The following is a 16,448-nucleotide window of genomic DNA, read 5'->3' on the forward strand; positions in this document are numbered from 1 at the left end:
TGGTTCCATATAGAACCATTTTCTTCACTAAAGTTCCCTCAAAGAACCTTCTTTAAGAGTGTACTTTATTCAACTAAACTGAGTGATGGTAGTTATATTCTGTACCCTCTCCCTCTCTCTCTCTCACTCTCTCTCTCTCACTCTCTCTCTCTCTCACTCTCTCTCTCTCCCTCCCTGTGCTCTGTTCAAATGGTGTAAGGTGACACTAGGTCAGTTTAAACAAGAGCAGCTGTTTGCACTCCAGCCATCAATTGATCTTTATCAACAAGTCTAAACTGTTCACGCGTTGATGTGGAATGTTGATGCAAGCTCTAAAAACAAATTTTTGTTTAAAACTGATTCCTGATCATTCCTTTAAACCACTGTTCTGATTGTGCAGCCAGGTTCTGCTTGGATTAAAAGGTGATGGAACCTGATAACAGAAGGGAATTTCTTCTAATGGAAGGGACAGAGGGCTATGTGGATAAAATAGCAGGATATATACCGTAAAAAGAGAAATACTGCAACATGTACGCTTCTCGTGCCTCCGGGTCATCTTTCCACATGTGCTCTCATTTTGTTTGCTTATTCATTTAGAGCCTTTTTTCCGGTCTATCGCTTTAAGTGTAGTGAATTAGGACCAAGGCAAAGCGGAAGTGGCCATCACCCAAAGTCGGCCTCTCTCTCTCACTGCCAGGCTTAGTGGCCAGAGGGTAAAAATGGCTAAGTTCGTAGTTTGTGCAGGAAAAGAGAGGCAGGTAGTGGCCAGCAAATGAAAACATAAGCATCCTCTGTAATCACAATGTAATCAAATGACAAAATTGTAAACAGGAAGAAAAAGAGAAAGAATAAAAACTCCAAATTCTGATACACAGACTCAGAGAAAGCATAAAATAGGACTGGATTCCATCTGATCCAAATAATCATTTGATACACCTCTTCCATGGCCTGATTCTCTCTATTTTGTCAGTTAAGAGAGAACGGCATGCTTGAGGAGCAGCAGACCCATCCCATAAACTACATCACAAACTAGGGAAAACTAGTATTGTAAGATGACCTTACAATAATTTGATTTGATTAGGATGACTCAGATTCTTTAAAGAATTCTAATGCATCTTACTATGACCGTTTACAGACAACTCAACACTATGAGTCTGAATGGATGTGTAGCTATCATGAACCGTTACTGAGGAAAGGAACTGTCACTGACTATTGAGTGAAGACAGTCAGGCCTAATTCACAGCTTTAAACCTGTTATATGTTTGCTGGGCTCTGAGAGCTGACATAGTGGCAGCTAAAGCAGACTTGCATGTGTGCCTGCACAAGTTTTCCTAAGCTCCCTGACCACACATGAAAGATAGCACTGCTTTCCTTTAGCTTACCCTAACACAAACCATGCTGTCAGCCTCCTGTCACCTTTGACCTCACTGGAAATGGATGTTATTGGTCCAGATGAATCCAATATGGGCTTGTGTTTATGTTGAGCTCTTGCCAACTGGAGAACAAGCTCTTCAGAAAGCTGGTCATGGTCACTGCACGTCTTCTGGGTGTGTTATGAGATTAATAGATGGAAATAATCTCTAGAAAACGAGACATGCCCTCAAGCAAGCACGTGTAATAGTCTTACTTAATGTCCCATCAGTGTCTCAGAGACTTTTGATCTGTCTTCCTAAACTCAGTAAATTCTGTCTCCAGGGTAGATGAGAAGTATGCATGTCCATTCTAGCCAGAGTAAAATGTATCAGCATGTGAAACTGGAGCTTTCTGTGTGCTACAGTGTTTTGTATCACTATACAAAAGAGGCATGACATTGCCTTTTTTGTTGAATGCACTGTGATAGTTTCTGAGCACTCTCTCTCTGTATGGCAGACTTTCCCACTACAGCTGACTGCACTTGTTGGGGTCCACTCACTTTCCATCATCTCATGCTGGCTGCTGTTGGTTTTGGGGACAGTGATTCTATTGGTGATGGTGTAGTGAGGCTCAAAGGTACTTTACGGTTTGCAAACACTGGCTGATGCTTTTGTAGCCCAGGATTACTCGTATAAAAGGTAACAGCAATGGCCAAGTAGGCAACCAAACGATCTCACCTTTTTTCTGAGGTGGACGCTGACCACAGCTGTATCCAGAGCTGAAAGTGGTGAGTTTGCAAGAGGCCTGAGGAAGTTTAGCTAATAGAACTCACATACTGTGGGAGGCTCTTGTTCTGTTTGTAAACTAGTGCCTGTGCAAGGTTTATGTGTTACAAGATGAAGAAAACAGAGGCTGTTGCACAGATAATGTACAATTTTTTTCTCTAAGACTAAATGAAAGGTCTTTTTCCTAGTGTGAGGAGTATATACTGCATGTGATTCTTTAATGTAGCTATCATATATTTCATATATTTTGAAAATTGCTTAAATATTGTGATTAGGGCTGTGTGCCATTTAATATCTTTCTATACCAATACAGATACCACACTATCAACACCTTGCTGTCTATACTAAAAAGTGATTTTTTAAAAATATATCTTCTTTTAAACACAAAGAGTACAGTACAGTACTGTGTAAAAGTAAGAGATTACCCTTCATTCATTTAATTTCCAGTCAAAATGACCAATAATTTATTCATTTTCAGATTATACTTGAGAAGATTACCTAGGGGGAAATTAAATAAAAAAAAGAGAGCAAATGGGACTCCTAACAACCACATAAGACCTCGTAGACCACCAAAACTGTCACCATCAGATAAACCGAAAGCTTTCATCTTTGAGAAAATGCCACCAACTTCTCAGACTGAAGTTTGGAGACATGGAAAAATATTCTTACAGATTTCTTTGAAAATCTTGCAAAATTCCAAAATTCTTCCAAAAGAATGGAAGTTGTAGTAAAGGCAAAGGCTGGACACACTTAATGCTAAAAAAAAAAATCTATTTTACTGGCTCACAGATGCTAAGACTACATAGACACTGAAATGTGGTACTGAATGACACAGAACTACACACTGGTACTAAAGTAATTTAGCTGGTGCCACCAGAGTCTTAAATACTCTAATTGTGACATTATGTTCCATTTTGCCCAACCCCATGTCGAGATTATGGCTGTTTTGGTTACGAGTAAAGAAACCTGCTGGCAGGGGTGCGGTCAGGCTTTGGTTTTTTTTTGTGGTTTGAGGAAATGGTCAGTGGTTTGTGATTCAGTGGGTGATAAAGAGAGTGGTGAATCACTGGAAGTGATGAATCACTAGTGTTGATGCTTTTAACTAGGCATAATATAGACTTTCTTTAATGTCTCTTTCTGCATCTTGATTCCTGCTCATCTATCATGCACAGTCTAGTCTGACTAATTAAAGTATTACTGTGTCTTAGCAGCAGAATGGCACAGTAAGCCTAAAACTCAAGTCTCACGTGCACAGTAAAGGCCTCAACACTCTGCCCATCAGCTGTTAGTTGCAGACCAGGAGCACAATGTGTTCTCATATATCATACACACTGTCTTAAATTATAAAAGACAAAAAAAAATTATGACACTGTCACAAAAAGCACTGCGATATTTCTGTAATACTGCCCATCCTTAGCCTGACTTGTTATGGTATATTTGAAATGTAACAAAGTTTAAATTCAGCTCTCAGTGACACTAAAATGTGTGGCATTGTGTATGCCTGGTCCCCATGAGGAAAGAAAAGGCAAAAGGGCATAAGTTTCAATAAACAGACTGGTCAGCAAAAATGCAAATCAAACTATTGTCCACATACCCCAAATGTAGTAGATCAGCCAAGATATGTTGGTTTATAGTAAGCCACACCGTGTCCTAAACCACACCAGGAAGCCTAATGAACACCTACATTCAAGATTCAAGAGTTTTATTGTCCTGTGCAATAGGCAGAATAGGCAGTTGCACTGTACAATGAAATTCTTACTTTGCTGTTCCTCCATTCACCGAATATAATCTTAAGAGAATAATAAAGAAAATATAAGAATAACTCTAAAAACAGTAGTAAAAAATAAAAGTAAAAAAAATGTACAGTATGTGCAAAGTTGAAATAAAATTAAAGTTACACGTGCGTATGAGCAAACATATGTAGAGCAGCTGTTCATAAAGTGCATCATAAAGTGCTAGATACAGCCTGCAAAACATTGTGGGAACATATTTACAGAAAAGGTTTGGCTGACTATTGACTTCTAGTGTCTGTTAGCAAAATTAGCCTAATAGTTCCAGTTTAAAACCAAAGAAGCCTAATTTGGACTTTAAACATGTCTTGACTGACTGATCACCAATAATATCTGGGATAAGTGGAAAATTGTGTGCATCTGATTTTATCACCAAACCATTCTTTTTTGGGGTTAAATGTAGGCATGTGTTAGTCACTGGAAGTCAATGGAAATACCCCACAAAGATAAGATTACAAACTTGTGTGTTTGTGTGCTCTTGTGCATATGTATGTGTGCGTCTGCGTGTGCCAAGGCTCTATTTAAAGTCTCTGTCATGGGCGATCTGATGTTAAACAACAATTAGAGGAGGTGTCTGCCCACAGCCTGTACTTACACTACACACTGCAACACATACAAGTATAAAGACTGCCACTTTACTCTGCCTGTTCTACCTTCAAAACCACTACATATTACTCCAAACAACACAGTTTAAAATAGCACTCAAACATGGTGACGTCTTCCATGTAGTCTGGGTTTCGATTAGTTTTTGCTTTTTTTATATAATACAAAATTCTCTTTGAAGGGTGTTTATTTGGAATTACTGAAAATAAAACATTATTTTAAAAAAGAAAAAAAATATGGTGACGTAAAAAAGCAGGTATCAGCTAGGTCATCTGCCATAACCCCACACCACATACCACTGGGAATCAATCTTTCTGCAGAGTTAGTTCTAATTCACCATGCTTTCAGATTAGTTTGATTACATAGTTAGGACATACTTCTAAAAAAGCTGTCAAAAAGGCTATTGTGAATAATGACACAGAGGAACCACTTTTGTTTCTTAAAGAACCTTTCAAATGGTTCTTTAGAGAACCATTTCTGTAAAAGAGATGGAAGTATAAGGAATATTTTAAGCTCTTTAATTTTATGTTTTTATGTTCTTTTAAATAAAAAAAAACAAATGTTTACAAAATGTAAAGACTCAAGGGAGAGCCTTTAAATTGGTATAGAACTTTTACATTACATTAAACCTTTAAAATGTTACTTACACTCACAAATATCTTCTTCCAACAATAGAGAACCAAAAGTGGTTCTTCTGTTCCTTTAAAAAATGGGTTATTCACAGGTTCTTTAGAAAAGTCAATATTTATACAGTCATATGCCAAAATTTAAACCACCCCACCATCAAAATACATGTTTTGTCAATTTTCTAAGTAAAATTAGGTTAACATATCTTAACACACGTAAATATAGCACTTTTCTGCAAATTTTAGTGGACAATTTCCATTTATGTGCTGAGTTTAACTGAAAAACAACCCCATAAAATATAAAATACGACAAAACTATTGCACAGGCCTTCTTTTATGTTTATCTTCCCAAGTACACATGTTAAATTCAGCAAATAAACAGTGAACTGTGAATTAAAGTGTATAGAACTGTTCTCGGTAAAGGATGTGTTAACACATTTCCACTTATAAAATCAACAAAACATGTCATTTAACCAGGTGTGCCCAAACTTTTGCATGCATTTGAATGTAAAACAATGGCAACACAAAGACTTGTTTAAATAAAGTTTAAATAAATTCTTTGCACTGTTAAATGGTTCTCCTCTGAAATGGAACAACTATCGTATGTAGTTCTCTAAAGAGAAACCTTTTACTACATGGTTCCAGACAGCAGCAAACCATTTTTTCCAATAAATTCACAGAACCTTTTTATTAAGAGTATATGGCAAATAATCACATGCTCCCTATTTTTTAGGTTGTAGACCAAGGCTGGAATTAAACTCTGCAGCATACAGAGCTGCACAAGTACAGCTGGAGATTGCTGTCAAACTGTAACTCTCAAGACGGTTTTTATCGAACATCAGATTCAGTGTAACCTCAGCCATGCCCTTCCTCAGCTTTTCAGTTCTAAAATGTCATCCTGTTTGTTTAGGTAGATTTATGAGCCCTTCAAATGGCGACGTTATAATTGTCACACAATGACTCTTACTACTGGCCCTGAAGCTATAAAGTCTGCCATAAATACTTTAGAGAGATGGCACAGTGCTCATACCCTCAGGTTGGTGAGGACTGGCATTTGTGTTTTGATCCCAATAAAAGCCATCTTTCAGCTGATACTTGTGAATGGAATACAGAGGGCCATAAATCTGACCTGAGAACAGTTTCAAATCTCAGTGCCAAATCTGGCAGACTGTACAGAGGTGTTCTTAAAAAGGGCCTGGAGCAAATAAATATGAAATATATGAACGTGTGGGCTCTTATGGGGGTCCTGTGTAATGTGGATCCGGTGGCGGCCGAAGGCGGGGGCCTTGGCGTTCCGATCCTCGGTTACCGAAACTGGCTCTGGGAACGTGGAACAGGACCTCTCTGGCAGGGAAAGAGCCCGAGCTAGTGTATAAGGCTGAGAGATACCAACTAGATATAGTTGGGCTCACCTCAACAAATGGCAGGGGCTCTGGAACAGACTCTCTCGAGAGGGGTTGGACTTTATTCCATTCTGGAGTTGTCCAGGGTGAGAGGTGTCGGGCAAGAGTGGGCTTACTCATAGCTCCCCGGCTCAGCGCCTGTACGTTGGGGTTTTCTCTGGTGAACAAGAGGGTTATTTCACTGTGCCTTCGGGTCACTGTTGTCTGTGCTTATGCACTAAATGGCAGTTCGGAGTACCTGGCATTCTTGGAGACCCTGGAGGGGGTACTGGAAAGCGCCTCCTGTGGGGACTTCATTGTCTTGCTGGGTGACTTCAACGCTCACGTGGGAAATGACAGTGAGACCTGGAAGGGCGTGATTGGGAGGAACGGCCTCCCCGATCTGAACCTGAGTGGTGTTTTGTTATTGGAGTTCTGTGCTTGCCATTTGCGACCATGTGTTTTGGACACCCTAGTGAAGAGAGGAGCAGAGCTGGTGAGTTGGATCAGATGGCGGGTGAAAATACCCGACAGACCTGGCAGACCCAAACGAGTTGTGAGGGTTTGTTGGGAACGTCTGGCAGAGGGAACCTACCAGAAAGATCTTCAACTCCCACATCCGACAAAGCTTCGACCACATACCAAGGGAGGCCAGAGACATCAAGTCAGAGTGGGCCCTGTTCCGTGACTCCATTGTCTATGCAGCGGATCGGAGCAGTGGCCGCAAGGTCGTAGGTGCCTGTTGTGGTGGCAATCCCCAAACCCGTTGGTGGATACCTCGGGTAAGGGAAGCCGTCAAGCTGAAGAGAGTCCTATCGGGCCTGGTTGGCTTGTCGGACTCTGGAGGCAAAAGATGGGTACTGAAAGGCCAAGCAGGTCGCGGCTTCGGTGGTTGCTGAGGCAAAAACTCAGGTGTGGGAGGAGTTTGGTGAGGCCATGGAGAAAGACTATCGACAGGCGGAGGAGAGGAAAGCAGTTCCCGACCAACAATGTATACAGTGGGGCTGGGGGGCTGCTGACTTCGACTGGGGACATCATTGGACAGTGGAAGGAATACTTCAAGGATGTTCTCAATCCCACCAATGATCCTTCCCCAGAGGAGGCAGAGCTTGGAGGATTTCACGTCTGCATTTTGCAGATGATGTGGTCCCGTTGGCGTCATCAGGAAGTGACCTCCAGCTCTCTCTGGACCAGTTTGCAGCTGAGTGTGAAGCGGCTGGGATGAAAATCAGCACCTTTAAATCTGAGACCATGGTCCTCAGTCGGAAAAGGGTGGAATGCTCTGTCCAGGTCGGGAGTCAATTCTTGCCCCGAGTGGAGGAGTTTAAATATCTTGGGATTCTGTTCACGAGTGAAGGAAGGATGGAGTGATGGAGCATTGACAGGCGGATTGGTGCGGCATCTGCAGTAATGCGGACCCTATACCGGTCCGTCATGGTGAAAAGAGAGCTGAGCCAGAAGGCAAAGTCAATCTATGTTCCGACTCTCACCTATGGTCACAAGCTTTGGGTAGTGACCGAAAGAACGAGATCGCGGATACAAGCGGCCAAAATGAGCTTTCGCCGCAGGCTCTCCCTTAGAGACAGGGTGAGAAGATTGGTGATTCGGGAGAGACTCGGAGTAGAGCCACTGCTCCTCCATGTTGAGAGAAGCCAGTTGAGGTGGTTCGGGCATCTGGTAAGCATGGCCTCTGGACGCCTCCCTAGGGAGGTGTTCCAGACATGTCCGATGGGGAGGAGACCCCAGGGAAGACCCAGGACACGTTGGATGGGTTAATATCTCTTGACTGTCTTGGGAACACCTTGGTATCCCTCCGGAAGAGCTGGAGGAGGTGGCGGGGGAGAGGGAAGCCTGGGGCCTTTTTGCGACCCGGACCCGGATAAGCAGTTGAGGATGGATGGATGGATGGATGAATGTGTGGGAGAATACGCTGGTGTAAAATATGCTGCATGGTTTGTTTTTACAGACAGCTGGACAGAATGATAAAAAGACATGAAAATGACAGGGAATAGATTGGGAACCATGTATTTTGCAATGAATGACTCTTGATATTTGGTTGAATGTAGCCTTTTTTTTCTTTTTACACTAATAAAGCATGCTCTGACTGGATGTTGTGTTGTATACTATAATAGCATGCTTAGCCTTTTTGTAGATGCATTTAACTTTAAAATCAACAGCCATGAAAACACTCTTAGCAAAAGAAACGTGAGCAGGTATATCTAAAATCATTAGAAATATGGCTTGAGAATGTACAATAGGCCTAGCTCATTCTCACAGTCCAGCTCCACCAGAAATCACCAGGTTTCATTGCTCATGGTGGCCAAGAATCGTCAACTTTGATGGAAATTGCTATTTTGATTGACAAGCCACAACCGACGAAGCACTATGCAATGTGTAGTGCAAGGCCAAATAAGTGCTACAACAGAAACAGACTTGCCTAAAACAATAGCTATGTTTAATTACCTATGATTTATGTTTATATTTTAACTATTAGACAGTGGAGATCAACAACCACAGCATGTGTGTGTACCTCTGTGCCTGTAAGTGTGTGTGTGTGTGTGTCAAAGGAATGTGCTGTGGTTTGGCTGTCATCTGTAGTGTCTGCTGAGTAAGAAGGGAAGTCTGAAAAGGCTTTGGGGTTAAACTGTGGTTTGTGGGTGAACGTGTGTATGTGTGTGCATGTGTGTGTTTCGTTGGATGTGGACAGTACAGGTGGTCTAATACACAACACTAATGTACGCACTGATAAACAGCACAAATAAACAACACAAATATACCGTGTTTAATGCTTCTCCCCAAACTCCTCTTGGGATGTACTAGCTTTGTAATATTTCTTTATCACATTCATTTTCAATAGGTTGTGGCAGTTCTGCAGCAAAAAGGTTAGGTGGAGCTGAACATTATGTAAATGAACCCAACCAACGCAATGCGTTTATCCAATCAGAAGGCAGGTGGTGTTTCTACAATTTGTGTGTGCAGTTCAATGTAACATGTAAGTTTGTATTTTCAAATAGTCTCATGCGACATGGACAGCAGCAAAACCTCATATATATATATATATATATATATATATATATATACAGAATGTTTTACCTCTAAATTTCAACATACGAGCACAAAGATGACTGTATGGTTGAAGGTTAATATATTGAAATAAATGATGCTGATGATCAACAACTTCTACTCTAATCAATGACTATTACCTTAATCCAAATCTGTACAGGTTAACTAATCAATGTTTTGGAAAATATTAGTCTAATCATGCATACTATCTTTATTCTCTGACTTAAAAAAAAGTGTTAATTACATAAGCAGTGAAAACTAGTAAGATTAAATTTAAATTAAATTTCATATATGCAGTCAGCTGAAGAAAGAGGATGCATTCACACCTGTTCACTTCCTATTCAAAGACTAACAGTGGTTGGTATTTAAAATTACCCATATTTCCAAAAAAGACTGAATGAATTTAATATTTCATTTGGTTAACTCCACTAACTGCCATAACTACATAGTACCTTACTTTTTTTCATAGTAATTAATGAATAATTGATAGTAGCAACTGAATGATGAGACCTAATATTTTATTACTAATGATTCTGAAATCTCTTTGCATAAATCTTATAAATCAAGTAATTTATTATACTGTTTTCCTGTAAAAAAACAAGTACACAAAGAACAAGTACACAAAGAACAGACATTTTATGATCCAGTCGTCTGTCAATCTTTCCAGCTTGCAAGCAACACCAATGTCATCCACAGAGGTTGAGGGCTTGTCTCAGCCTGACAACACATTTACAAAACAGTCTTTGTTCATTTGTAAAATCTGCACAAACCTGGATATCTATAACCACAGAACATACTTGGTGGGTGGGTGTGTGTGTGTATGTCTGTATGTGTTTGAGCGTGTCTTGAACAACTTTACAGTAACTAAAATTTTCATACGTTGTCTGCACTAATGATGTGTGTTCCATACCTCATAGCAGTATGTGAGCGACAGTGGCATGAAGCTATGTAAATACTGGCATGGTGACAGCTAATCAAGTGGTGAAAAAGGACAAATGTCAGAGGAGACTTTTACCAGCACAGAAATCTTTTTAAGAAGGAAAAAGTCAGGATGCTCTTTATGTCGATGCAAATTCTGCAGTCTGCAAAACATTGCTGCTGGTAGTAACAGAATTTTCTGTTGCAGCTCCACTGAAAACAATGGAATATCCATTTTGTGTGAATATCTTTGAATATCTACCACCAACATGTAACACAGCATGAGACTAGCACCGATTCAACATCATTTTTTCTCCTGATACTAAGTCTGACACATGAACTCAGAGTATATATACATTTATAATATGCATACATAATACTGCTACAACTGAAGATTTCAATCTTTAATATAGTATATACATTTTTTTTGGTAATTTTTAAAAAGAGCTCAAAAGCTAAAAATAATTAGCCTACCTAAAATTGATAAAATGCAAAATTCTAGTATAATATAAAAACAGTCTTTGGCTAATGAACTCGACTGAAGTACAACAGAATCAGAAAGCCTTCCTGCACCAGGTTTTTATTTTAATGTGCTGTCATGCTCTGTTCAAAGAGACTTTTATCTTGTCACACAGCAGAGCTTTGAAGAGAAACTCATGGTGTATTACACATTTGCACAGGAACTGTTTCAAAACAATAGTGATAATGGAGTGGTGACATTTGACTGATATTTGATCTGTTTAATAAGGTCAGTATCAGTGTTAATACTGATCCAGTGTATCAATCAGAGCATCACTTCTATGTACATATATGACAATGTGCTCTTCACAAGCTAATTAGCATGTCTTCCTAAAACTCCTTCTTGCTCTCTATGAAACATGCTGTTATTTGTCAAGAGGATGAAAGTGACTATGGTTCAGGAAGTATATTGACTGCAGTTAATGTGCAGTTAGATGGCTTTCTGCCTGCGTGGAGCTTCCATTTTGAATGTATGCTTGTGCAGTTTGTGAAAAGCAGTGCATCTCAGACTGTCTTGCTTTAAAAAGACCTGAAACTTCCTTTTGAGCGATATGAAGAATGAGAGGATAGGATGCAAACAAATACAGTCTTGAGTACAACAACATTTAAGAATGAACAAATATGCTTTAAATTCAGCCCATTTGGTTCCATTTGTTCTCTTGTGACAGTGACAACAAGGGGCTTGATAGAACTGAATGGACTGAATCTACTCTTATTTTCTATGGGTGTTTTATAAGACTTTGCAGCAAAGAAGCCTCAGCTGAGCTATGGTCTTAAAAATAAAGTTGCTAAAAGGGGTTCTTTGCGCAATGCCATAGAGGAACCACTTTTTGATTGCCTACTAAAAAGGAAAAAAAAGCTGTGTGACTGTAAAAAACCTTTTTAGAATGCTTTAAGAACTTCTACATAATGGTGTGTTTCCTGGAAGAGCCCTTAAATTGGTATGGAACACTTAAGCATAAACGGAAGATTCTTTAAATGCTTAAAAAGTTTCTTCATGCTCGCTTTTTTTCAGACATAGTTCTTTAGGGAACCAAAAATGGTTCTCTTATGGCATTACTCAAAGAATCCTTTGTGGCAATTCCTTTAAGGTTTCTTTACCAGAAACCTCATCACTAATTTAGAAAGAAACAACACTGGCTAACAAATATATCCTTTTCCAAACATGCCCTTCTAGTACTCAAAATCAACACCAACTAGTTATTTGTCATATTATTATTTTCCAGTAGGACGTATTGAAACATGTCACAGCGCCCCCTGTGGGTGACATATTGGAGCATGGCCTCCAGTAAGAAAGTGTTTTCCAAGGTGGGTGCTCTACTCACCCTGCTGCCTTTTATTGGGAGACATGGACATCCTTCCCCACTACAGTCACGCCCTGCACATGGTCCAGACGTCTTCGTCCCCTGGAGAGAGAGAGAGAGAGAGAGAGAGAGAGAGAGAGAGATTAAAATCTATGTCCTGTGGCCTCTCATGCAAGCATTGAGGTAACAGAAGCTACTCCATACTTTGCGTATATGCCTAAGAGCAACTGATACAGAACCAAAACTTCACCCACAGTGAGTCACTGAACTGAACACTCACTAATCTACACTGTCCCAAACAGAAGAACCTTCTGCATAGATTTCTAAAATGGGGATGTGATGGCACAATAATATAAAGCAATGCCATGAAACTCAAATGGACAAAGATTTTAATGGACATTTCCTATCCATGCTCTACATGCAAATGCTATTGCCAGGTTGGACAAACTCTGGCAAGCATTCCATCCAATCTAATGATAAATTTTCAGTGTACAACTGGAAAAGTTAAAATACCTACATCTAGGGCATGTTACTTATTTTAAAGCTTAAAGAGACGTCATGTTGCTAGATCAGGTATATTTTTGTATCATGTAACTGATGCTAATGTGATAGTAAACAGGTTGTTAACCAGACTAGTTTCAATTAGTTCAGCTGTGATTAATTTAAGTATTTTCACAAAAACTGAATTGTGCACAACAATATCGTCAGTTTGAATGCCTTGAAAAAAGTATTACTTTTATATACTTCTACATGGAAAAAAAAATCGAAATTTCTGCCAAAAGTAAAACAATGAATGGCAGCAAATGTGTAATACAATCAAATTAATTTCTGGTAAATCAAAACATAGTGTCCTCTTTTCCTGAGCTATTCTTAATTTAGAAAATACACAGAGAAACAGAAAAAAAGGTAGATTTATCAGCAGAGACAAATACATGTCTTTGTGAAATGCACATGTAAATGCATGCACGCACACACATACAACATTAAACCAAGACATACCTATTCATGAATGCCTTTTCGTCAGGAAAACAGCTGTGTGGCATTTTGTGTTAAAAGACTTGATTGATTAATCTGTCATCTACTGCTTTCCCCTGTAGGCCCCATAGGAGATCACAGAGTTGGAGTTGGCACGGCATTCCACACATGACACCCTGCTGAATAGCCTGTGGTGCAGAGTGCATGCCAAAACAACCACTCTGGAAAAAAAGGCCTCATCCACAGGTACAACTCATCTTACACACACTGTTAGCGAATAAGTGACTGCAGACACTCATGCACACACACACGCGCGCTGTGTGATGAGCTCTATTGTCTGCCTGTGCAATGCTCAGATTCCACAATTTAAATACCTTCTCCATTACAATTGCTAATTCCTGTAGCATAACAGCACATGACAACACTGATCTACACAAACACACACAGAAAATCCATTTATTAGCTCTCAGTTCCTCAATTACTACCACGTTTCACACTTACTATGTAGATCTGCACAAACAAGAATTAGCCAAATGGCCAAATCTGCAGTACCACATGTTGTGTCTGCCTAACTGCCAATTCTGTTATGTCAGCTAAAAGACAGCCACACTGGATAGCACTGCGCTGGTGCAAATTGGTGACCTTAAAAACACAAAAACATTGGCTATGAAGGAAAGATGAAAGATTTCTTACACAGAAAACGCAATTTCAAAGAGTGCAGTTTCAAACTACAAGAGCAGCAATTTTAATGATAGCAATACAACCACAACTGTACAGTTGTACAAGCAACAAGTCACAAAAAGTGGACATGCTAGAGTTCTTTTCCAAAAACACAATTTCACACTCAGACTTTTTTACTTCTCCTGAACAGTCTTAAATTCATTAAGCACCTTTCTCACACAAGAATTTAAAATGTACCCACACTCAAAGTCATCATCTTCCTCAAGCTTGATGGAGCACTTTGTACTGAGTGTAGAATTGCCAGAGAGCACTGCAATAGCATGTCCAAGATTATGAGCAATATTTGTCATGTTTATTAATGTAACACATAAACTACAGCTAAGGTGGTGAGAGAAACTGGCAAAAATGTGTTGGGTGTTTCGTCTGGTCAGAGGAAAGAAGACAAGGAAAGTTGGTGGTGGAATGAGGAGGTCCAGGAGAGTATTCAGAAGAAGAAGGCAGCTAAGAAAAAGTGGGATAACCAGAGAGATGAAGGAAGTAGGCAGGAGTACTGTGAGGCTAGTCGCATAGCGAAAAGAATGGTGGCAAAGGCAAAGGCTCAGGCCTATGATGAGCTGTATGAGAGGCTGGACAGTAAAGAAGGAGTAAAGGACTTGTATCGTTTGGCTAAACAGAGAGATAGAACTGGAAAGGATGTACAGCAGGTTAGGCTGATAAAGGATAGAGAGGGAAATGTACTAGTGAGTGAACAGAGAGTGATGAGTAGATGGAAGGAGTACTTTGAAGAACTAATGAATCAGGAAAATGAGAGAGAGAGGAGGACAACGGGGGGAGAGATAGTGGATCAGGAAGTGCAGAGAATTAGTAAGGTGGAAGTGAGGGCAGCTTTAAAAAGGATGAAGAATGGAAAGGCAGTTGGTCCAGATGACATACCTGTGGAGGTATGGAGATGTTTAGGAGAGAAGGCAGTGGACTTTTTAACCAGGCTGTTTAACAAAATCCTGGAGAGTGAGAGGATGCCTGATGAGTGGAGAAGCAGTGTACTGGTCCCCATTTTTAAGAACGAGGGTGATGTGCAGAGCTGCAGTAACTACAGAGATACAGATTCCTTTAACTGCTAAGTTTATGTTCTTCAGTGTCCAGAACAACAGTTACATCGTTTTACACAGGGCAACACATAAACCTAAACATGTGTTACATTAATAACGTAAAAGGAATATGACAAACATTACTCACAATTTCAGATATACTAGCAGAACACAGCACCTAGCAGTAGTCATTACAATGAGTGGCAACTTGTTCAGGAGACCTGTCACTCTAAATCAGTTGACCAATAGAGAGTGCAGGTGAACACCCTCTTCTAGACATGACCCCTGTTAAAAAGTGCCAGTGCAAGTTGGAAGCAAAAGCACAATTTTAGAATGTGCTTTGAGTGAAAATGAGCAAAAATCTTCTTGAAAAAAATATTTGTTTTTGCAACATTTTTTGGATATTTTGACTCTGAACATTTTGCTTGTTGGTTTTATTATTTTATTTAAAACCTTTGGCACAAAATTAACTCCATATGCAGAGAGTCATATAGAACACAGCTCCAAACTAGTAAGAGCATAATTAAGGCTCCAAGGAGTACATTTAAAAAGCAGTGATGATGTCTCTTTAACCCTAGTCCACCTAATTTCTTGTTGTCGATACATTCAGAGACTTCAATTTTGTTCATTTTAACTCATTAACTCAAGGGATGCCTTGGGTTTTCTATCACTACATAAAACAGTTATATCAGTGCAAATGAAGAGATAAAGCAGATAGGGAAAGAACGAGAGAGGGAAAGAGGGGGAATAAGTGGAAAATGGGCTTGAAATCTGGGGATTGCCCTCCTCATTCATGCCTCTGATCTGCTGCATAGTGATAATCGGCCTGACAGAAGCAGGCCAAGAGAGAGAGAGAGAGAGAGGAGAGAGAGGAAGAAAAATTGAGAGGGAGATAGAGAGAGAGGGAGACAAAGAAGCGAGAGAGAGAATTATGAATTAGGGTTAGACAGAGTTACAGAGAGAAAGACAGTGAGTGAGTGTAAGAGAGAGAGAGAGAGAGAGAGAGAGAGAAGGACAAAAAGTAAGAGAGAAAGAGAGATGGGGAGAAAGAAAAAGAGGGAGAGAGGGTATGAATATGCTCTGGCATAACAAAGAAAATGGAAAAGCATAAACAGCACGAGTGATCAGAAAGCAAGAAGAGACTACAGCCCATTATAACCACAGTGAAGGAAGGATTAACCCTTTAAAGGTTCTGAACTTCAGGTCTGCACCCTCATACCTACAGTAACAAGTGTTTCTTGATCCTGATCAAATTACACATTATTGATTTTCATAGTCAAATTAACACGTTCACTGGCAATCTGTCCAGGGTGTATCCTGCCTTCTGCCCAATGACCGCTGGGATAGGCTCCAGCACCCCCCCGCGACCCTGAGGGAGAAGC

At 40.0% G+C, this 16,448-nt stretch overlaps 1 protein-coding gene across 5 annotated transcripts in view; it reads right to left on the reverse strand.

Moving 5' to 3' along the window:
• Window positions 1-16,448, reverse strand: part of col4a6 (collagen, type IV, alpha 6) — a 123,384-nt gene that overhangs the window by 49,454 nt on the left and 57,482 nt on the right. For all 5 annotated transcript variants that reach the window (XM_017699680.2, XM_017699681.2, XM_017699679.2 and 2 more), the window contains exon 4: window positions 12,344-12,424. In XM_017699680.2, the coding sequence (XP_017555169.1) occupies window positions 12,344-12,424 (81 nt within the window). The remainder of the gene's footprint in view (window positions 1-12,343; window positions 12,425-16,448) is intronic.

This window comes from Pygocentrus nattereri, chromosome 2 (genome assembly GCF_015220715.1).
Source record: "Pygocentrus nattereri isolate fPygNat1 chromosome 2, fPygNat1.pri, whole genome shotgun sequence".
Classification (NCBI taxonomy): Eukaryota; Metazoa; Chordata; class Actinopteri; order Characiformes; family Serrasalmidae; genus Pygocentrus; species Pygocentrus nattereri.